Source organism: Centroberyx affinis, unplaced genomic scaffold (genome assembly GCF_046629955.1).
Source record: "Centroberyx affinis isolate AG114_WGS23_722 - 3 ecotype Tasmania unplaced genomic scaffold, CSIRO-AGI_Caff_v1 ptg001932l_1, whole genome shotgun sequence".
Lineage (NCBI taxonomy): Eukaryota > Metazoa > Chordata > Actinopteri > Beryciformes > Berycidae > Centroberyx > Centroberyx affinis.
Window position 1 is genome coordinate 48997 of NW_027280293.1, and position 24405 is coordinate 73401.

A 24405-nucleotide genomic window follows, 5' to 3' on the forward strand; every position below is an offset into this window, starting at 1 on the left:
AAATAAAAGTCCCCATTTGTGTCAAAGCAGGTGGTTGTGTGCATTAATTGCACCCCCTTTATTTGTTAGCATCACTTATACCGCAACTTGAAGAGGGTTCAGTTAAATAACTGTTATGGCATTTTTGCTTTACTGTAGTGAACATAATATAGGCTACAGTATAACGTATCGTGCAAACAAGCCATTTGTTTCTCTAGAACTAGAATTGTAGATGTCTACTACCAAATAAACTGATGGTCTATGTTTTCCAATCAAGCTGCAGAAAAATCTTGAATGAATGGTCTTCCATTTATGTGCGGTTTGAACAATACACAAAATATGAAGTAGAAAAGAAATTCCTTGGGTTGATAACAATATACCTCTGCATTTTTTTAAGCTGGAAAAATATTTTTAAAAGTGTCATAATCACCCAGGTGTGATGCACACAATTTCCTTTTGTAATCGTGGGAATCGTTTTTGTGTCTAGAAAAGTCGTTTTGTTTTGCACTCTTTCTGAATTATTTTTCAGGATTTTTTTTCAGGAAAATAATTAGACCTTTGACTGCTTTGCATAGCATGATAACTAAACAAATAAGTCATTCTCGCCAGTTGTAGTTTCATTTAATACTTTACTTTCTAAATATGATCTGTCTTTTAATTTTAGTACTACTTCGGCTACTATTCTGTCTACTGTGACACATCATCTTCTGTCGTAGTCATGGTCGTGGTATGGTTTGTGGTGGGTACTTTTAATTTGAAAAAAGGAGAAGAAAGTTCTGACCGGAAGTATTAAGTTTACTCGAGACGGAAACGGAGCAGCTAGTCGAAGTGTGTGAACGTGGGAGGGAGTTTTTCATTGTATTTATACACATTTCGCTTACTGCAACCTCCAACCGTCACCGCGGCATTTGGGTTTCCAAATTCAAGATGTTTAACAGACAGACGAGCTTGTGGATGGGTGATGTATGTTCGTTGTTTCTATTCCGTTCAATGTTGCAGCGTTAGCTAAGCTAGCTAGGTGTGTTTGTTGCTAGCGCGGTAACGTTAGCCCCGGTACGTGCCTTCGTTCGTCACACCAGCATCAGACGAACCAATTCTAAAAGTTGTGTGCCCTACATGTTCAGTGTATGTTTGCATATACGAGCAAGGCGACATTGAATTGTCAGATTTTTGAATTGAGTATATTGGGTGACTGTTTTCCTTACGAGAGAACGGATTGTATCGGGGCTAACGTTACTAGCGCGGTGGCTCGTACTGCATCAAGATGTGACCAAAAGACTAAAACAATACATTCATACCAATGACTGTCATCTTGAGGACGTTCAGGCTAGTAACAATTAAGTTAGCGCTAGTGTCAAATACTACTACTGTCATTTAGATTGTATGGCAGAGCTGATAGCTAGATAGATAACTAACATGATTTTGAAATAACGTCCCCCACAGTTTGTTAGCAGGTAACAAATGGCTAGATAACGTTAGCTGAAGTGTTGTTTGCTTCTTGTTTACAGTCTATGGTTGTTTGTCTGGTTACGTTGCTCATATTGAAAGGTTTACAAATCTTTGTGTGTTTGTTTAGTTGGACCCATACATGGATGAGAACTTCATTAAACAGGCTTTCAGCGCCATGGGAGAAACACCGTACGGAGTGAAGATCATCACCCACAGGATAACAGGGTAGGACAAATGTAGAGCAACCCTGTGCTCTACCCTGTGACTTTGGCCCATTGCTCACCTTACCCAGTATGTGTCCAGCTTTCTCTGGACGAAGCGCTCACTCGCTGCTGTTTGGAAGACACTTTTGTATATTTTGCTCCTAAGTTTTGATTAGTCACTTCCTCTGCACAAGAATATTTCATCAGTTACCATACCAAACACTAGGATTTAATTTGGGTAAACTGGGTGAATCTACAGCGGGGAGGGATGCTGCCTTCTGTTGCAGCCCCAATTTGTTATTTAGGCTGATAAGATGTGTATGTTTCACATATAAATCCTGCCGAGTGCAGCTGTAATGATGCTGAGAGACTTGTACAGACTTTTATATTACCTTGCCCTCCCACAAATGACAAGCCACCGCATGGCTTGAGATTGTGTTGTATAAATCAAGTTTGTTTTTATTGTTTTCACTATCTGTCCATAACACGTCTTTCCTCTCGTGGTCTCCAGCGGGTCCGCAGGCTACTGCTTTGTGGAGTTGGCAGACGAGGCGAGTGTCGACCGCTGTGTCCAAAGACTCAACGGAAAACTGGTCCCCGGATCGAACCCGGTCAGTTCTCTAGTGTTATTGCACAATATTTACTCATATTCCTCTGATACAGTCCTTATTACAATCATTGTTTCTCCACAAATACATATTATTGACAATTAAACACCACCTTCCATTTTTTCGCAGTGTTAGATTTATGTTATCCAGCAGTATTTATTTGTTGATTTGAATGTGGATAGTGGAGCACAACTAGTCTTGGCCGTCCTTCCTTGGTGTGATAGATCAAAAGTTGGTGTAATATCAGTTTCTCAGGTCACACCACATGGAAACAAATACAAATCTGTTTGAATGCATTGGTGACACTGTATGGCAGATGTCTTTGATTTGCTATTTACATGTTGTTTTCGCCATCACCATTTTCTTCCTGCATTCAAGCCAAAGCAAATATTTACGAAGGGATGCAAAGTGGCACATGCCATCAATTGAAACTGGTCCCTATTGGCAGGCATTGTAGTGACAGCAAGTCTTCTTGGAGGTCTGATGATGTCAAATGATAAAAAAAAAAAATCTAAATGCCAACTTCAGAATTTTCAGTCACCAATAGTATCTAAAATTGTTAGCTTTTGCTCACTACTGTGGTTTTAGTTGCTGTTGGCCCTGTAAGTCGGCCAAGCTACTGGGCTCCCCTGTCCACCCGCCTATACATGCTGCTGAAGGTGGCTGTGAGGCTGCTTGTATATGAATGTACTTTGTTTGAAGCTGGTGAATAGAGTCTCTGGTAGGAACTAACTGAGGAATGGGCTAAAGGCTGGTCTGGGTGGTGGAGGTATGTAAACCCAAATAACCACAACCATAATAACGCCACTCTCTTTATTTCCCAGCAATATCAGTGCTATACTACACAGCTTTGGTACTGTGAAGTTGGCTTAGTGTGTGTGTTTTCTCTCCCCCCCTGCGCAGCCCCGGAAGTTTAAGCTAAACTATGCCACCTACGGGAAACGGCCAGAGGCAGGGTAAGACATGATTTAAATATTTTTTGCATGGTTTTTGCATGGTACTGTTATATTGTGTGAATTTTAGTTGAAAACGTGCACACCCTGAACACAGAAAGGCAAATTAGCTATTCTTGCAACTTCACATTTAAGTCAGAGTAATGTACATTGCCATTGTTCTGCAACGGCATTTCCGGTTTAGTTTTGTGGAACAATTGTAAGTTAATGTTTTACCAAAAGTTGGACCCTCTTGTCTTGTTTCTCTCAGGCCGGAGTTCTCAGTGTTTGTGGGCGACCTGGCCTCTGAGGTGGACGACTTCCAGCTGCACCAAGTCTTTAAGAAGTACCCTTCCTGCAAGGGAGCCAAAGTAGTCACTGACCAGTATGGCTACTCCAGGTATGGCAGCTCACACAGGAGGACAGGACAGGGATCTGGCTTCTAGACAACAGAGCGATGTTAAAAGCATTCCATTTGATATCAGATGATTTCTTGAACTATATTTTATTTGTTCGATCTTGTTGCTTTGATGTATGTCTACGAATGGTTTGAATATTATTGTAAAATAATATACAATAATATTGAATATTTTCATATCTCCTGTAGAGATTCCTTGATGTAATGTGTATTGGGATAGCAGTGCTGTGGACTTTGACCACCAGTAGTTCTACATCTATTTTCCAAAGAAAGGGTTGAACAAATGTTTTCCTGCCGTCTTATGCTAAAACTATTGTTTTCCCCATATAGGCTAAGCAAGAGCAACTCACAATTCAAGTGATGCTACCTCATGTTAAAAGTAAAACAACAAGTTTCAGTTCTACCATAATAATACCCATTATATTCTGTTTCTCATTATACGTGGCTATTTCATGCCGAGTATGGAGAGCGTGTGTCGGTGGGGAGAGGAGGTGTAACTGTCGTGTGCTCTGCAGAGGCTACGGCTTCGTGAAGTTCGGGGAGGAGAGCGAGCAGAAGAAGTCGATCGAGGAGTGCCAGGGCACCATGCTGGGGGGCAAGCCGCTGAGGCTCAGCATCGCCGTAGCAAAGAGGTAGGACACTGGAGAGGGGGAGTGGATGAGTGTGGGAAAAGGTCCAGATCACACATATTCCAAACTTTCATGAACCAGTGCTGAAAAAAAACAGACCAACATGGACGAAGAAGCCTCCAAATAAACTATACTCACAGATATGATTCATTAGCTTTTACTTTTTCAGAATTTCATGTTGTTTTGACCAACTTCAGCTGTTGATATTGGTGCATTCACTCTAAGTTTCATTGTAGCGGATTACTGGATATGTGCTTTTGTCCTTGTCATCAGGAAATGTACAAGGTGTTGCAGTTCCTGGAAACAATCTTAAAATAAGTCCAAAGTCTTCAAATATATTTTCTAAATTCAAAGCCTTGAAAGGTCTTAAAACAGTTAAATATAGTGTTAAAGTCTTACATTCAGACGTAGAAGTCTCAAAAATCTTGTCATCTCTGCTGTTTTTCTGGTGAGAAATCGTTGGCCAAGTGCTTCAAATGTATTTCAGTGGCAGCTTTGGTCTTGCATTTCATTCTAACTGACATTGAATAGGTCTTAACATGTCCTATATTTGACTTGATGACTTTTGCAGACACTGTGATGTAAGGTGTTGACTCCAATGCTTTTCATCTTGCGGTTCAGAATTCCACTGTTTATCAAAATCGCAGCAATGTGATTTTGTATTCATAGCATGCGGCCATGGTCTCAGGCCTGCACATGATAAGCATAGGCAAATGTTTCATTTAGCTTGGGTCCTAAGGTGAGAGACTACATTTTACACTTTGGCCACAGATAACTATGTTTTAGAGCATAGAAGAGTGTTTGACAGTCTTTTATTTTGAATGTTACTTTTCAAGTTAAACAACCAAGTTATCCATGTGTACTTCAAGTCTGTGTTTGTACCTAGAAGAAACCTAGACTAAATTCACCAGTTTTCTCAAGTTTGAGTCCTACACTAAACCTTAACCCCCCCCCCTCCTGAACTAACTTCTAAAATACTGATGGAACGTTTTGTTTCCTTTTATTTCTTGTCTTGCAGCCAGAAGATGAGCAACTACCACGGGGGCCAGGGCCAGAATTACCACAGCAACTACAATCAGCAGCAGTCCAGTTACTACGGCAGCCACGGCAGCGGGGGGCAGGGGGGCTACTACTCCCAGTGGGGCGGCTACGACCAGTATGGTAGCTACAACAACAGCGGGTACAACAGCGGCTACAACAGCGGGTACAATTACAACTACGGGCCCTACGGCTACCCCCCGCCAGGGCACATGATGGGGCCACCTCCACCCATGGGGGTGCCACCTGCGCCCAGTGACATGTCAGGGGCTGCAGAGGTGAGTGGCGTTCACACAAAGAAATACTTTAGCACCCACACATCATAAACTATTCTAACTACCCTACTCATCTATTTCAGTCTTAATTTCTGTCGAGCTGCATGTGTGTTTTTCTGTTCTTTTAGCCTGAAATAATACATGCTGTATCATAGAAGAACAGAAAAATTCATTCCCACTGTTTCTTCTCTCTCCCCCTCTCCCTGCCCAGCAGAGCCATGAGGAGACTGAAGATGTAGAGGAGGATAATGCAGAAGGTAAGAGCCTGTTGTCATCAAACTCTCTTTTTATTTGTCTTGCCATTATGGTACATGGTATGCAGGCAATACATTATATGAATTGTCTGCATACCATGCTTCCACCATAGGTGCCCCCTATAGAGTGGATGATTTGATTAGATTTTGAGTATCTTGCTGCATAAATTTGCATTTGTATTGCTAATTAATGCACTCATTTGCTTGATTAATGACCTTGTTAGCATAACCAGTTGTGTTTAATATATCATGGTGATAATGGCAACATTCGGCAGCTGAAGTGCCTTTTTTGTTTTTTGAGAGCATCATTCAGCAGATACTTTAGGGAAGTTGATAGTTCATGGCATATGGATATTACTTGAATGATGAGTCAGCATGGACCAAGACACTTGTGAGAGCTTTCCAACATCTTGTTGAATCCAGGCCTCAAAATATTCAGGTTGCTCTGAAGGCAAAAGGGGGCACTGCCTGCTACTAGCTAGTTTTACCTAATAAGTTGGCCGCTGATTAATCACAGGACATCCTGTTGACACAGTGGGCCAAGCCACATACCATGTAATGGCAATGTTGTTGATGTGACTCTGGCCCATGCCCTTTTACATGCCTCTCCCTTTCCCAAAACTATACTCTGTATCTGTATAAAATATTGGATCTAAGGTCTTTTCCCCCCTGTGTGCAGAGCCCATCGCTGAATATGATGTGGACCAGTGCAACAGAGATTTTATGCAGCGCAGCGAGGAGCTCTACGACGCCATGATGAACTGCCACTGGCAACCGCTGGACTCCATCACCTCCTCCATCCCTTCCCTCTCTTGATATCTCCGTTCTCTTCTCTTCCTCCTCACCCTTTTCTCCTGATTTCCCACTCCTCCTGATCTATGCCACACTGATAACGACACTGTCCGAAAAAAGACCAATTTTAGCTCTGTCTCAATACTTAACCCACGCCTGGCTGAAGGCTCACACTGCGTACACAATCAATAAATGGTTTGTCTGCAAATCAACTGAAATACACGCCATATAAGGCCAAATACACATAATTCTTTTATGTGTTTTTTTTTATTATGTTGGTTATTAAGGAAATTGGTCACCAAGTCACTGCTTCCATCTTTTCTGTATAGCACAGAGTGGAGTGAGAGTATTGGTATAAGTATTGGGACAGTGTGCTGCAGTTTTGTGCTGTTGACTGGTCTACAGTGGATGTAGCATTGAAAAATGAATGAGGCTAGTCAGCAGAATGTCATGGGTTTGGTTTCAATATTACAGCATATGATAATGCATTTAGGAAAAAAGGAATTTACTGTCCTAATACTAGGTTCCTTTTGGTCTCCAATGTGACCCATGTTTAAACGATCACACCAGTAAAATAGGCTGAGTTTTACTCATTGTACCAATATCTAGTCCGATATCTTTTCTCTTCAAACAAAAACACAAGTCACACACAGCTATGCCTTTATTTGCCATGTCTTCCCAGTCCAGGCTGGTAGCTAGAATTTGTTTGTATATACAGGATGTCAGTCGTTCTTTTGTCTTTGTTGTTTTTTAATGAAGGAATACTTGACCTTTTCCTCTTTTAACAAATGTTTCAAGTTCAAGTATTTATGGTATGGACAGTATGAAATTTCAAAGTATGGAAAGTTGAAGATATGAATAATTATTATACCCAAGTATAATCCACCAAAAAATGTAATTTATCACCGTTTTCAAGGCAGGAAGATGAATCATTTTCTGTATGAGAGAGATTAACGATGCAACCTCCATGATATTTAAGCGATGTGATACTGTAGGTTGAACCTTATTTGGCTGTATCAGATGTCATCATTTGTTCACTGGTGGCTGATATTTTGTATATATATATATATATCCTGTCTGGAGACGTTTTATCAATAAAACTTATTTAGGAGGAAAATGGCCTTCAGTCTGTGTTTTTTATTATTGGAAAGTGAACAGCTATTGAAACAGTCCCAGATATAGGCAGACTTCAGTTTGCAGTGACAGCCATGGTGGTGCCAGAATCCTGCTCCATGACTATTTCTAAATAACTGCTGGTGACTCTATACTGTGTTTTAGAATTTCAGGCATCACAAAGTTATGAAGGATATTGCATGATTGCCAACATGTTCTCAGTGCTAGCAAAGGGGCAGCAACATAGTACAACAAAGTACAAACTATCTACTAATGTATTTAAAATTTCTCTCCAGGTCTCGTTCAAACTCTTTAATGTGATCAGGCTCATAGAAGACACTGACAGAGATAAATGGATGTGTTGTATCCATCAGCCATACTGTCTATCTTATTCTTTTACTACTTCTTGTTCATGTTGTTTCCCATCAAAGTATTGCACTCCTATGGTTGTTCATCAGTCCTTCAAACATCGACCTTATCTGTTAAATAGCTCTGTCCATCTTTGTATCTTTTAAATCTGACCTGTGGCTTTCTCTAAAGCCAGTATTCCTCGATTAACAGTGTCCTCTTCCCCTTAGATCTTTCAAACACTGTGTCTGGTCATGTGGACAACCACCAGAAACACACCTGCCACCCACTGTGGGTCCCAACTATGATCGTTTAACAAACCAGGCCTTTGAGGACTAAGAACATGGGTGTTTGCAGCACTGGCTTACAGTGGAAAAAGAACGTTACGATGCACAGATGCATTTGTGAAAGCCCACCTGTGAATAAGCATTTAATCAATTCTTACACACTGCCTAGTTTAAGACAAATTGAAAACTGGACAGGACTGGTTTTTCCAGAAGAATCTGCAAACATCTTCATGGCATCTTAACCCAAATGAAGGAAAACTCAGTTCATCTTTGTATCGGTTTAAATAGATCCATCCTTCATTGTATCTGTTTGAGTAAAACTGTCCTATCTTGCCTCTCCATTGTTTTCTGTGATCCGTTCAGTTCATATCACTGATCTCTGCTCACCTCCCCGTCCTCCTCTGCTGCAGTGCTGCCGGTCTTGGTGTTGAGCAGCCCCATACCGGGCCGACCGGGGCAGTACCAGCTGGGACCCAGCCGGTAAAAGCCCTGGTACAGGCCCCTCCAGCTCAGGCACCCCAGAGCGCCCCCTAGCAGCTGCGTGGGGAACTGGGGGAAGTAAGCCAAGAGACAGAGCAGCAGAAACACCCAGAGCCCCAGCAAGAGAACGCAGAACAGGAAGAGGATCCGGAGAGGGGCGTCCGCCGTCCCGCCCAGACTCAGGTAAGGGCCGAACACGGCGGTCTCCTCAGCCAGCAGCAGGCAGCAGAGGCAGAGGAGGAAGACGTCTTGCGAAACTTCGTAGCCCCTCCACAGCATCCCGGCCCCCAGGCACTCGGACTTGCTGTCCCCCTCCCGCAGCAGCAGGAGAGACTGGCCGGCGGCGGCGTCCTCCGGGGGGGCGGCCAGCGGCTCGTAGCAGCATCCCGTGGCGTTCTCCAACAGGTCCAGGAGCCTGCGGAAGGCGAGCCACAGCCCGCCGGCCGCCGCGAGCCGGGAGAGGTGGCGGAGGGACAGGGAGAGGGAGCGGCGGACGGAGAAGGAGAGGAGGAAGACGAAGGAGCCGGCGAAGAGGCACGTCCAGCCCCAGCCGGAGCGCAGGAACATCCTGGATGGAGGAGAGGAGAGGCGAGGGGGGGAAGAAGGGGAGGGAAGAGGCGAGAGGAGAGGTGAGGAGAGAAGATGGCAGAACAGTTGGACACTTGACACCTAAAACCATTCACACTGGTGACACCTATAGAGGGAAGTTTAGTGAGCAGCCATTGGTCCAATGCACCATGAGGAAGCTAAATTGAAAAAGTAAACCCAAACTTCTTCAAAAATGACTATTATATAACTTAATGATATGATTTTTGCTAAAAGTATTCAACCATGTCCTTAAGGCCAATGTGCAAAGATGCATCATTCCTGCAAGTTTCATCACAACTATGGGACAACTATGTAGATTCAGGCAGATTTTCCACATATGAAAAATACATATCTCCTAATCTACTAGTCAAATGTAATCTAATGTATAATACACACTGTTACTGCAAACAAAGGTGAGACTTTGTCCAGAGGTAGTCACTGGTAGTGATGGTTTGAGTTAAGCTGGATTGCCTTGTGCACTCCAGTCAATTGTGAAATCCAGCATTTACATATACAGCATATACAGTATAGTACAATATACCATATGTGTAACTGTCTTAGCGACATGTTTCCTTGAGATGTTTATTTTATGTTTGTCATAAATTCATGATTATTTAAGTTCATACGGTCTTTAAAAATGATTAAAAATGTATTATAAATATGATGTTAAAAGGGTAACATTGATAAAAAATGTGTCTAAAATATACCACCTTAAAACACTGTTTGGTTAAAATTTAGTGCACTTTATGTAAGGTTTATTTAATGTAGAGTGTAACGGGTCACATGACCAGAGTTTAGTTAAGGGCAAGACCAGGGCATTATGGGTCAGAACCAACATGACTGCAGAGGAAAGACATGCGGCCCAGATAACCCTATTCTGCACGTGGTCCAAGAGGCGCACACGGTAGCCTAATAGTCTTTCATTTGTTTTGTATTTGTGTATTATGTTTGTTGATGTGCCTTTACATGGACAATGTGATATGTTTTCAGTAATTTTATTTGATATCAGCACATTTCTGTTGTGCTAACGTGTTTGAGCCTGTATATCAATGGACACTAACTTGAGAGACTTTAAAATGACAGAGATGTATATTTTGAACCTTTTATATCTTTTATTTTCTTGTAGTTTTCACGGTGTCTGCTGACGAAAGAGAGAGAGAGATCAAATAAAACTTCAGAAGACATCTGTATGATGCGTGGCCATTATTTCATTGGACCAGTGTAGCTACAATATGGAAAGGTGAACGTATGTTTTTATGTACCCACATGTTTTTTTTATTTGCTTTATACACATCCCAGGAATTCTACCTTACAGATCAAATTGGGCAGCACATGGGACACTATACTATACAGTTGTTCACTTGAATCTTAAATTGATGAAATTAAAGACCTTATAACATATCTCTGTATTATTATGGGATGCAATTATTTTACGTAATTATTAGGATTTGATGGAAGATTCCCATGGCACTGAGCACTAACAGCTGCAAACATAAAATAAACAGAAAAAGGCTTTAGTGAAGCCATGGGTGCTGGTGCTGCCTCCCTGACCCTGACTCCCCCAATCTCTGGTTGTCCTTGCTATGGTACTAATAGAATGGACATTACCTAAAAAATTTTTTTTTACAAAAAATACAATTCACTTGTTTCTAGCATTTCCCCATGTGAAGGTGATTGTACCTGTCCACTGAACAATCTTACGTTGATTAGACGTTTAAAACACGTCTAAATGGCCCATAGCCGTCTAGGCGACGTTGAAATCATGTCTTTTGCTCAGTGGGTGAGTGTCACTATTTTCTGCCGTAACTCTGATATCCTCCATACACCGCTGCAACATATTTATCTAACGTTACAATCAATCAAACAACAAGCTAGCTATTCCTTCACTCTCCGGTAGCAAACTTTACGCTATAGCTAGTAATTTCAGTTACAAAGATGGATCGTGTGAAAATGACAATGGCAAGTTTACAAGTTAAATTCACTTGAACACATTGTTTTATCACTCACACGGGGTTGAAAAAAAGACAAAATGTCTAGTTTCTTCTTTACCAATATTCTTACAACACAACCTGTCAGGCTGCTCACATTAGACTGTCTCTGCCTGACATTTGATTGTGCGTTTGTTTAAATTGGCCCAGCGTCCCAGTTGGGTGGAGTTTTCCTTTTTTTTTTTTTTTTTTTAAAGCACCGTGATTAGCCCGAAGGTCCAAACACCGCCCAGCCGGCAAACTTTGGTGTTAAAACGAGCCTACCCTAGTTGTTTAAACTCCCAAAACAGCAACCATCGGCACTGCTTTGTATTTGTTTTTTCAGAACCGGAGCGCGCAGTTCCGTCATCAAATTCACTCGCGGAACGCCGTTCCGTTCCGTTCCGTTCCGTTCCGGCCCGATAACAGCCTAGAATAGCTTGCACTATGGAAGGATATTGCCCAAAGATTCAGCAGCTTTAGCTGGGAACCACTGGAAACTCTGCTGCGTCCAAACGCCCAATGGAGCGTTATGACGTCACAATGGGGCTTTATGATATCACACATTGTGTGTATATATTATGGGCTGAATGTGAATTTGGCTATGTCTATTCTGACATCAACTTCAGATGGACAACTCACAAACATGTCTCTGACAATGAAGAACCTCCGGATCTGCATTTTCAACCCCAACCTCCACTGCTCCATCACTCTCCAATGATGATGATGAACACAGGGACCGGGAACCACACATCCCCCGTAACCTCCAGCATATTTCCAATTACTGGAGGAAATGTTGCAACCTGGGACTTCAGCCACAGCTCTGGGCCTCAGGTACAGTCCAGCTACTGGTCTGTCCTGAGGGAACAACAGCCCTCGAGGAAGAGGAAATGGAAGATTAACAGGAATGATCCAGAGGTGGTACCCGCCAAGAGGAGAAAGACAACCTCTGTCCTGAGCAGACAGAAGCCCCCGAGAAAGACGAGAAGAGAGTTTTACAGGAAAGTTCGGGGGCTTCCCCCAAAGAGGAGGATGACCGCTCATTCAACCTTTTTGCCAACCTCTATCCTGAGCAGACGCAAGTCCTTGGGAAAGAGGAAAAGGGAGACTTCTGAGGAAGAGGAAAAGCTGCTTCCACCTTCAAAGAGGAAGAAGATCACCCAGTCAACCTCTGTGCCAACCTCTGTCCCGAGTGGACAGAAGCCCTGGCAAAAGAGGAAAAGGGAGACTTCTGAGGAAGAGGAAGAGCTGCTGCCACCTTCAAAGAGGAGGAAGACCACCCGGTCAACCTTTGAACAGAAAGGTGGACAGACACCCTGCAGAAAGAAGATACTTCTGCAGAGACAAGAGACTTCTGAGGAAAAGGTGGCGACACCTTCAAAGTCGACACAGCCTACCCAGTCAACCTCTGTCCGGAGTGGACAGAAGCCCTGGCAAAAGAGGAAAAGTGAGACTTCTGAGGAAGAGGTAGTGGTACACCCAAAGTGGAAACCGATTAAAAGGATCACTGGGCCAATCTCTAACCCTAACCCTCAGGACTCCTCCAGCGATTCTACTACCAACCAGCCCCGCGGAAAGAGGGCATGGAAGACAGGGGGAGGGGGCAGGGTAAATAATTTCCCCAAACTTACTGTGGAGAACCACAGAGCGTCTCGAACATCTTCAGAGGATGAGACCGCTACATGCAAGCCACTCTAAATAAACATGTTGCACATGTACATGATGTTTTTGTCATTATATAGCATAAAGGTGTGAATTGATAATGAATAATAATTCAATGAGTGCAAGCTGTTAAGGGTAATTGTGTGAAACTCTGGTGAGCATTTATATTAATACATGAAGCAAAGACAAAGGTTCAGGACACCAGCAGTTGTCATATAACATAACATAGTTTAGTTATATCAGCTTGTGAATCTAAAAACACAAATATCAGAATGGATTTAGATAGCCTAAATATAAAGAAAAATGAAAAATAATAATAATGTATGTGGGTTACTTTGATATCTTGTGTTAGAAATGAGCTAAGACTACAGACTACAGTCTTGAAACAAATCATAAATCAAAGTAAATTAATATAATCTAATGTAGACGGTAGCAGGATACGTTTGCTACTGAATGCTTACCCAATGTGTAAAAAACTTGCAGCTACATCTCAGCTCTACATGCCACTGTTTGGCATTTCTTCATTTTGTATTTCTGACAGGAAGTAGCTGTTATATTTTAAAGCACATATGGGTTTTTTTTTCTTTATTAAGTTTGAATTTTGAGTTTGAAGACTTCATCTTAGCCAAGTTTTCAGTTATCCCCAATTAGGCTGTCAAACAGATTTAGAAGAACTAATACCAAGTTGCTCTCACATGCCTCTCACTGATCTTGTATTGCTTGCTATGTTCACAAGACACCAATTTTGAAAGTCATGTCAGCACATAATTATACCAAAATTCACATGCTGATCTTTATATGTATGCTGAAATTCACATTCATCTTGATTTTGACTTTTTCAGACTTCATACAGTCTTGGAGTTACCCAGTCACACTATACTTTTATTTGACAGGTCTGCATTAAGTTAATGGGACCGATATCCGAGGGCTATGAGTGTTAACCATTAAGTAGATTGTCTTTTTCTGTCTGCATAGGTCAATGCTTTAGAGGGTTCCAGGTGGTCCCCAGCAAGATTAGGAATACTTTCATTTGACTATTATTTCGCCCAATAGTCAGCCCAATAAGAGAATGTATAAGCAAGGCTATTTTTTTAAAATAACAATGGTTTCCATCTAAACAGTGGTATCACTCCACTTACAGTACTTGCAGTTACATAATTCTGTACTAAGTCATATCTAACAATAACTAGAAAGATGGTACTCAGTAGAGTGCATACCTCCGCCAATGTTAGCAATGGTCAAACAAGAACTGTGCATCCTGTCATGATGAGTCTCCTCAGCCTCTGTGGTGCCAGTGATAAATGGCTGTACTACTGAGCAATTGGATGGAAAGTATTTCTACTAAAGGAGAGACTTTAAGAAATGTTGACTCTTTTACACGAGGGAGAAAAGATGGATAGACTGCATTGTGAGACACCTCTTATTTCTCAGAGATTTTAGGATTACCTGCCCAAGGTCTGATTCAGCACATCCATCCACATGAATGATTCAATCAAAACACTGACATGTGCCAGAAGCCGTTCCTTGGGCAGGTTTTCCATGAAAATATAACACATGGCCGGATGTAAGGCAAGGTTGCTCCCACCAATCGAAAAAAAACATAGCCAATTCCCGACTGCCTTTGTGTCAGGAAGTAAGCGGGAAGTAGACTCACCTGTAGAGGTAGTGGGTCCTCTTGGCAAAGACGCTGTACTGGGACACCCAGAGGCTCAATGCCGGGCCAAACACCACCAACGCCGACAGCAACAGGTGGAAGTGCCGCCGGAACAAGGTATTACCCAGGAGCCGGGCTGCTAGGTCCGTCAGGACCACCAGCATTGTGTTGAGGAGCATCTAGACCCAGAACCACCTCTGATGGGATCTGGACTGAACTTATGTGAGACAGAGTAAATGAAAATAGACTGCTGCTGGCTCTGAATGCAGCAGTGTAATGAGTTTTCACCTCTGACCTAATAGCATACACCCTGTTTCATGCGATAAAGCTGTAATCCACTCTAGAATGTACTTGACATGGTAGTTCTAGCTGTGGATTACCTCTCCTGCATATGGGAACAATTCAGCATCTTATACACTTAGAATCCAAGAGACACTATTCATATGCACCAGTACTGAGCAAAAGAATGTAAAGTCTGGTTGGAATCAACCAGTCTAGACAAACTCCAGTCTTTTTGAAGACTGGGGTGGGAACATAAAAAAATAGATCCTGAAATTATTTGGCAGAAATCCAGATCTGCTGACTGCGTAGAGAAAATGGTTGAAGTCCACTGCGGTAATTCAGTTAGCTGCTAGTGTTTGGTATTCACGAGTAGAGTGTGCATGACATGAATGAAGTGACAGCTGGCTTCACGCATTCCACAGACTCCAGTAGTTACAAATGTGCACACTGTAAAATCCAACAGCTAGATTCCTCTGTCCAACAGACACTTCCAATGTCTCAGTGCAGCCAAGCTCTAGTATATCTAGTAGCTGCTTGGGTGTATGTTAGTTTAGTTAAAGCTCAGTATCCAAGATCCACTTTGGATTTTCTGAATCAAACATATCCAATCCCTTATGGTCGTTGCTGGGTTGAAGTTAAGGATCCAGTTTTGGCTTTTCCATGCATTTGCAGAATATCGAGTGAAGGTTGTTGCCTCAGTCTTGTCTGCTTCAATGCCAATCTCCCAATGCAACCAGTCCTGATAAAATATTTACTTGTTGCTTGGCTGTGGCTTAGCTAAACCTCCATGTTTATGATCCAGTTTGGATTTTCCATGCGGTGAAGAATGCAAGCAATCCCCCAGAACTCAGTGAACTTGTTGCCTCGCTGCGAAATGTTGAGTCAAGCTTGTACCCCCAGTCTTCTCTGACCTTGTGTGGTGGCTTCCTGTTCTCTTCCTGTCGAGGGGCGATCGTCATTGGCCACCTCTGTATTTCTTGTGCAGGAACACAATGGCCTCCGCCGTATTGCAAGTCAGTGTTGGCTGCCGTTAGCAGATCTGTTATATTACCCTGAGAGACTTCTGTCCAAGAGTTGTTGCTTCAGCTGCGACGCCTCCCCTCCCTCTCCCTAACGCTCTCTTCCCCAGTAACTCTAGCTACTCGCCTCTTCTCTCTCTCTCATTGACACCCACCCTCCCCAACACACACACACACACACACACACACACACACACACACACACACACACACACAAGGACGTATGTTCTCGCCCTTCCATGCGTCCCTTGGGCCTTCAAGGTGTCGCATTGCTCCTACTGAGAAGATCGAAGGTCGCAGAAAGGTTGAACTAGAGACACTGAAGTCTTGTAGGTAATCTTTGGTAGAGGCTACCATTGTGAGCTGGGATTACATTGAGTAGTGCTGATGCTGCTGAAAAGTTACAATTTTAAAGTGTCAACAATGACGTCAAATCTGCACGCATCAACTGTAAAAGTCTGGTTTGTATATGTGTGCGAGTGTTTTTGTATGTGCGTGTATGGTGTATTAATAGCAGTAACCTCTGTACTGTATCTGCGCTGAGACTCAGCTGTTGCTGAGAAGGTCTGTCTCTGTCAATCAATGAACTGCCCTACAAACACACTCACACACACACACACACACACACACACAGCCCCCCATTTTCTGTCCTTCCTCTCCTACTTTTCTTCTTCTTGTCTAAGCAGCATCCAACAGATTTCTTTGTATGAAAATACTATGGATTATTACTTCAAATCCACTTAAATCCTGAGGGGGAGATGTAGATAAAGGTGAGGAAGAAAGGTTAAAGAAGGCTTTTTAAGTCTTGAGATATTTGAAACATGAATTGTGCAAATGGATGCGTAATTCAATAGTAGGAAGGTGATCCTAACGCCGGGTATACTCGGCGTATATCACTATATCTCCCATGCTCCCTCTGTCCTCACGCCCTCCATCTGTGTCATTTGTATCTGTAGGATGTCTGACCCAAGTGAACTCCTATCCATCTCAGGCGGTTTCTGTTTTGAACCTGTCTGTCCTCTGTCCTGAAATAAAAGTTGAGCTGGTTTCAAAGCCTTACATGTCTCCCTTCTCTCTTTCCAGCTGCATGCCAATAGGTTGAGAAGTCTAGGCATGCTGACTTGTTGATATGATGCTTGTTGTGGGTCTAAGTGAGAAATCCATATCAAAGTCTATGTGCTTTGCTCACTGCAAATGTACTGTAAATGCACTGTAAATGTCCTGTAACTTTTTCCCTACTGTAATGTTTTACTCTAATGTTGGCCTATTACCAGTGTTCTGCTATTAGTGATCATTGGTTTTATTGCTGATACATTTAGTCATATGCATGTGAATGTCTGTTTGTGTTTTCATATTTGCTTTTAATTCTGGGTAGATGGATGGATGACATCTGGCCAGATGAAAACTAACAGATTTGTGTATCTTGCACATTTATAGAAATATTCATTAATGTACATTGTTAAATAGACTAATAAAAAAATAAAAAAATAGAGTAGATTTAGTCACATGACAATAAGGTATCTTTAGACTATTTGGAAATAACGCAAACTAGCTGAAATACAATAGCTGTGCGAGTTTGATTAAACGTGCTTTCTTTCTAGACCAATATTGACCAGAATGGCTTCTTTAAAATGCTGCACTGTGAATGCCATAGACCTACCGAATTAGGTTAGACCCACCTAAAAATACGCTTTCATTGAAGATATTTTCCCTGTTTGTACTGGACGTGTGCTAGACAGCTGATTTCTGCCTAATGACTTTCATTGCAACCACCATAAATGACTGTTACTTGTATCTTTTCAAAAAATGCTGTTTGTTTTGGGATTTTTTTTGCGTTATTTATTGTGTTATTTGATTTTATTGTCAATAGTGATCCCTAGATATTTATAAACGATTTTCCGGCCACTAGAGGGCGACAGAAACAACACATTTGTAAACACACACACACATAGCGAGGATGTGGATTCAAGCTCTGTGTCTGCAAGCGTCCGCTCTGCTGAAGTGTCCTTGAGCAACACACCGAACACCTACCAGCCCCAGGTTTCTGTTCTGTAGCTGAGCCTGACCTTTGACCTCTGACCTCCCTGTGGAGGAGGACAACAGAAAAGAGGATTTCTGCACAGGGAGAAATAAGAGATTGCATTACATTAAGATTATTGAGGTCCCATTTCATTTGCACCAAGAAAGACTGCAATTGGCTCATTTTTGTAAGGGTATATGATTTGAATACATGGGACATATACAAAGAAGGTATGGAGTTGCACTAAAAATTGATCCATTTATAGTACAATAGCACATGTCCCAAATAATGTACTGTAGTGCCATCAAGCAGAAGCCCAATTTAGTGTGTTGCTGACATCTACAGGCACCAGAAAAAAAGTACAGTGAGGTGGACAGACCAAATCAACCACAAAATGAAAGTCACTGAGTTAAACGTATGATCTTGGACAGTTCAATCTGTATTTGCTATTTCTATTGTTTGTTTGATCTTTCACACTCAAATGAGCCTTTTTTCATAATAGCACTCTACCTCTAAACCAGAAAACAAAAGGAAATCTATAATAGAAATGAAGAGAGGTGTTAAGTACAAAACACACTAAAATCCTGAGGATAACATGAAAAATCTTTCCCCCGATCAGCTGATATTTGGGAAACTTCTTCCTCCTAACTCTATTTACTGAAATTACTGCCACTGTGTGGTTCAGCTGTAACATTACAGTTCACTCCATTAATGCATTATTATTTATATAATGCATTGCATACAGCAAAATCTTCAGTGTTAATTTAACTCTTGAGAGTTTAAAAAGAGTGTTCAAATCAACAATATGCCAGTGTTTATATCAGCTCACAGTCTCAAAGATAATTGAACTCTTTTAGACAGTGAAAGAGTTATGTAAAGAGCGCCCTCTTGGGTAATATTGCTGTAATAACCCATGTCAGAACGTGTTATGACTCTCACAGAGCTTACTTGCTTATTGATATAACCCCGTCACTCTCTGTTGTGTTGTGCAGGCGGCCATTTGCTGCTGCAGCACTGATTGATCACTGATTGATAACAAATGCTGTGTCAGATTGCTATGAGCCTGCACACTGAAGAAGGTCTAGCTGGCTGAAATGTCTGTGCATGTGTTTTATCTGCATTTAAAAAAATGTTAAATGATGTTTTTTGTATTGGTTGATGTAATGTTTTGGTCCTATAACAAATAAAGTCTTAATAAAGTAACCTTGTAATGTAACTAATTATGTTTAAAAGTAACTTTCCCCAACACTGGTTTCTAAATATTCATCTGTCTCTATAAATATTGACCCGAGGACTCATCAGCTCATCTCACTCCAGTTCCCACAATCCTTCACCTGTCCATGACTGTTGTACTACTGCTTCTGGGAAATGGCTGCCTAAAGTTAGTTAGTTATGTCATGGGATAATGATTTACTCTTACTTTAACGTATTAGCCCATCTGTTACAACGACGGCTATTCATCATCAAATAATATTCATAAGCGCTATCAACAGTAGTGTCAATAAATATTTCCAAACTCAAATAACAATAGTAATTAAAAGATAATAGTAACTCCTAGAATACATTCTAAACATAAGAAATGATGAGTAAAATAAACAAGGAGGCAACTCATGTTACTCTCTGGGATTTGTGGATTTGTGTGGTTGGGATAAATGTATAATAGATGACTTAGATGACTGTAATCCATTAGGCTATAGCTATTAAAAGATGTGAATAGTTTTGCATACTAGCATAGAGTGCAAAGTACAGTTTTGATTCTCTGAGTCAGTGATGAAAACAATGATTCAAACGATGTAGTAAGGAGAATTTCTCTCTAATTTTAATTCAAAGAACATTCAGCTGAATTTAGAACAATTTTACAGTGACATCAACCATCAGAACTCTCTGTTCTTTTCATTCAAATGAAGATGTTTTTCTTTAGGCTGTTATAAAGGTTGCGGTATGAAATCATAATCCTTTTCTGAATGGTGTCAGAAAATGAGTTATTCAAAAGCAGTTTTCAAAAACATCTCTTCCTGGACCTGCAGGCAGCGTTAGGAGAACAGTGCTGTTATTCAGATTTTTACACCTACTGGCATCATCTTAGTGTAAATATTTAGTGGTGAATATTTACATATTTATAGCTGTTTACACACGTTTTCCCTAGGTTTTCCCTATTTGGATAGGTAAGAGCAGATCAGATCTGTGCTGCAAAGAGTTAAAAATCAGATCCAGTGTAATCCAGCCTTATTCCTATAACTGTACAAATGACACTCATCCAGTGTGCCATGGCTCCAGTGGGTATTTTTAATAGAAGGATAAACAATAGACTAAATGAGGAATGTTCTGCCTTGTGATAGCGGAGGACTGTCTCGCATATTTGTGCTATTTGTGCTTCACTTGCATGATCGACTGCTGCGTTTGAAATCAAGATGAATGCTATGGAAAATTCAAATTCTTGGAATATACTTGGAATAGTCTATGTAACAATGCCCATATCTTTAAATGATAACCAAACAAACAAACATCTGATTGCATGTACTTTTTATTGAGGATGATGAACATTTTTTTTTTTACCTTTCCATCTCTGATGATGTCAGAAGTTTGGGGAATGAGAAATCCATCCATGTCACCGTACAATAATACCCAACAGTGCAAGTGTCTTGTACCTAGCTGCGTAACCATTGCGCTCCTAACCACAAACACTGTCAGGTGGTATATTATGCAACAAATGAGAACTGAGAACATGTGTTCTATCTGAAGTCTTTCCATTAGAATAGCTAAATACATCATAAAAAGAAAAGGTAACGCTTTATTCTGGGTCTACAATTTCCTAATAATTTCCTGGAAAGGAACTGTTAATTTCGCAGGAAGTTTCCTGGAAAGAACCATGAAATTATGTACTAATTATAGTGAAAATAGACAAAGAGTTCAATGGTAGTTGGTAAGTACCTGGTAATTTCTTTAGGAGTGTCCAAGACAGAATCATGAAATGATGTAGTAGTTGTATAGAAAATGAGAAATTAGAGGAAGGAATTCAACAAATAACTTTTTTATAATTATATGAATAATGACTTTTACCAAATTGACCTCTGCCTATTATTTTTCCAATAGTTTATAGTTTGCAGTTCTTTCCAGGAAACTCTTTTAGAAATTGACAGTATCTTATCGACTCAAACAATGCCCGCAAACCCCAAAGATCATATATTTATTTACGTAGCACATCCTCACACAATCAAAGAGCTAACATTTTGGAAGTTACAAGTTAGAGGCTCTGCGAATGGGATCTACATCAAGTGTCCTTGAAGTACTGTTTATGGTACTGTGCAATGGCTCCTCGATCTCATCTGTGATATTAATTAAATGAACTAGTTTGCCGTTCCACTTGTCCCTCCCTGTGTTCTGCTACTCTGTGTGGATCCATTAAAATGCCTGGTATCTGTGCGGCGTTCAAGCAGGCAGAGGAACTGTCAGCTGTAAGATCTTACCTCTAATCCTCTGTAAAACTCAGACTGGCAACACAAGCAGCTGACCTGCCCGATCTGCTCTGCTCTGCCCTGCAGCTCAAACCGTTCCAGCGTGGAGAGCCAGGAGGGGGGCGGACGTGGACGGACATACTGGGAGCCTCATGTTCATTCCCACTGGAGGACAAAAACAAGTCTGGATGTTAAGCTCACACTGATCTGTCATTGACTGAAGCCGTCAGAATGCAATGAGAAATGAATACACTTTCTGAAAAGTAACCGTACAGGTTGGGACAGTTTCCAATAGGCAGTGAACAGAATAAAATAGGAACAAAAAGTGGGTGGTTGAGAAAAGATTAAATTTACCCTAAGGGGGAAAAAGGCTGAGTTCAGGAAAACGTGGACCCCATTTATATCTTATTTCACTACTGTTACTGGGATATCAAATTGGAATGACTCATAGTGCTCTCTTTATGTAGTAATGCAAGAACGTGTGGATCACTGTGTGTAGCTGTATGTATGACTTCATTCTCTTTCTTTTTTTTCTCTCTAGTTATACATCTTTGTGTAATTTCCTTTATTATTGCCATTGTTATTTTTTTTTTTTTTAGTCAGTAGTGGACAGTTGTAGCCCACTGGGATGGGACTGGGGGTAGGACTGGGTGGTGGGGTGGATTGGGAGGATGAGTAGGAGAGATCAGGGGGTTTGGAAAGGGGAGGGCAGTTTTATATTTTGTGTATTATATGATGATCTTGTATTATGTATACCAGAACCTTTTGAAAATTCAATAAAGAGATGTTTAAAAAAAAAGAAAAAAAAGTGGGTGGTTGGGTTAAATTGCAATGCATAGCTCCATCCCATACAGAATTGTTAAAAAGGCACTTAGTGGAATATCATGTATAATTTTATGCGATACACCTAATACAGTTATACAATATTTGATGCACATTGTTTCTTGTGAGGACATTGTATGAGGCTCAAAACTGGATTGTTCACCACAATGGGTGCTGGAACACTCACTGTTTTTTACCAATACTTATCATGACAATATTATCAAAACATTCTATGGCAGCCATCTTGTACCATGTCTACCAGCCAAGTGACCATTCAGGGAATGGAAAGGAATCAGTTCCACTGCTATGCCACAGATGAAGTAAGTAAACACTCAAGGAAAATTGATAGAAGTACTGAATTAGTGTACCATGTCAGTAGTTACGAAAGGCTTGTTCAGGTGTTACTGCATTATAAACCAGAGCTCATTTGAATCGTTACCCAGAACTATTGTTGGCTTTTTGTCAGGGTGCTGACAGACAACCCAGTGGGGAGGCTGTAGCACTAGGCTGGGACAATATCTCTCGGCCTTAGTTGACCCATTGGCTACAAGCTGCAGATTACTGTATCGTACCCAGGGACCAGGCAGGTGATACAGCAGGTCAACACAGTCTGAGATGTGAACTTCCTCCAGTACTGAAACAAATTCATTCTCAATTCAACTCAGGAAATGCATTTCCCCCAAATTCAAATATGTAAAAACCGTAGCATGACAGGATTGTCGTATGTCGTATCGACCCTATTAAAAAATAATAGAGAATGTTGTATCATTAGCAAACGAATGAACCTATGAATTGAGAATCTGCCAAAATAAATTGTACTTGTATTATAAGATGTTTGAGGTTCTGACATGACTCACAAACTTGCAACACAAATGTGCCAGTGTCTAGTCCAATCCATAAAGTTTAAGAGCAGAATCTGTGTGTGTGTTCGCGATACAAATTGCAACCTTGGGATGCATGTTGTAAGATTTGTCACTCAGGGAACAAACGTCCCTTGTGCTTGAACTACGAACACAAAACGTTCAACCTTTTGCAGGAAGACACTGCCAAAATGGCTACAAATATTTTCAATGATTCTTAAAAGTTAACAGCAATTATAGCTCAGAACCTAAAATACATTTGTTCAAAAATATTTCAATTTTTGCAAATTGTGTTTTGCACATTTGCAAGTTGTTGTTCACAACCACAAAATCTGTCACAAGTCTGCAGATTGTGTTATGACCTTAAAGTACATGGTGCACACACAGCTGTTTTTTGCTCTTCAACTTTATGGATTTGAGCACACATTGGGGCATTTGTATTACAAGTTGGCAAGTCATGTTAGCCTCATGCATCTTATAATTAAAGGATAACAGCTTGTGCCATGATTTTCGGTGGAAGTATGTTGCTAAAATGACTGCAAATGTTTTAAAGGAAGGAAAGGAAATATTAATTATAGCTCATAACACATATTGTATTGCACACACACATTTTGCTTTTCAACCTTACGGACTGGGGTACACATTTGCACATTGACGTGTTATGTCCTTCACAGTTTATATTGTTGAAACAATGCATTAAATCTCAGGAAAACTATGAAACTAGAGTAGAGAGAATAACTGTGTTTGACAGTATTACCAGTACTGGGGAATGTAACCTTCAAAGTTGGGATCACTTCAGTTGGGATCACTTCAGAGGTACTATAGATAACATTGCTGGAATGTAGATGATGTAGCCAGGCGTGGTCTTCTGCTGTTAATGTTTGCAGCAACTGCTCTTGAACAGCTGATGTGAACAGGCTCTTGCCATTTGACAGAATTTGGCTGTAGACAAATCTCAAATGAAAACATTAATGTATTTACCCTGCATTTTAATGTTTTGTCTTTCAGATTTCAGTTTTTCAAAACCTGTCTATCTCTCTGTCTGTCTGTGTTAGTTGTATTCCATTGGTCCATAGGTCTGCATGCAACAAGCCATGACAGAGCTGTCAGTGGAGTGTCAGTAGTGGTTGATGATAGGATGTCAACTACATAAGGCTCATCTGGCTTATACAGACCTCATGCCTGGCTGTGCTAACCATGTCATAATGAGGCAAGTGTTAATTTGGCGTTATCGCCCAACCACTTAGCTCTGCTATCAGTAGGGGAGGAGT

General features: G+C 41.1%; 2 protein-coding genes across 3 annotated transcripts; one reads left to right on the forward strand and one right to left on the reverse strand.

Moving 5' to 3' along the window:
• Window positions 1-792: 792 nt before the first annotated feature.
• Window positions 793-7692, forward strand: trnau1apb (tRNA selenocysteine 1 associated protein 1b). Of its 2 annotated transcripts, none has more exons than XM_071530491.1 (9): window positions 793-942; window positions 1556-1653; window positions 2143-2242; window positions 3143-3195; window positions 3443-3571; window positions 4105-4221; window positions 5237-5534; window positions 5743-5788; window positions 6465-7692. In XM_071530491.1, the coding sequence occupies exons 1-9, from the start codon at window positions 907-909 to the stop codon at window positions 6599-6601; spliced, it is 1014 nt and encodes a 337-aa protein (XP_071386592.1). In that variant the 5' UTR covers window positions 793-906; the 3' UTR covers window positions 6602-7692. The 2 variants fall into 2 exon arrangements, with proteins under 2 accessions (XP_071386592.1, XP_071386593.1); XM_071530492.1 differs by having other exon boundaries at window positions 5746-5788.
• A 1002-nt stretch (window positions 7693-8694) lies between these two features.
• Window positions 8695-14855, reverse strand: fitm1l (fat storage inducing transmembrane protein 1, like). Its single transcript, XM_071530493.1, has 2 exons — window positions 14677-14855; window positions 8695-9373 (listed from the first exon to the last, which is right to left on the reverse strand). The coding sequence occupies exons 1-2, from the start codon at window positions 14853-14855 to the stop codon at window positions 8695-8697; spliced, it is 858 nt and encodes a 285-aa protein (XP_071386594.1).
• Window positions 14856-24405: the final 9550 nt, after the last annotated feature.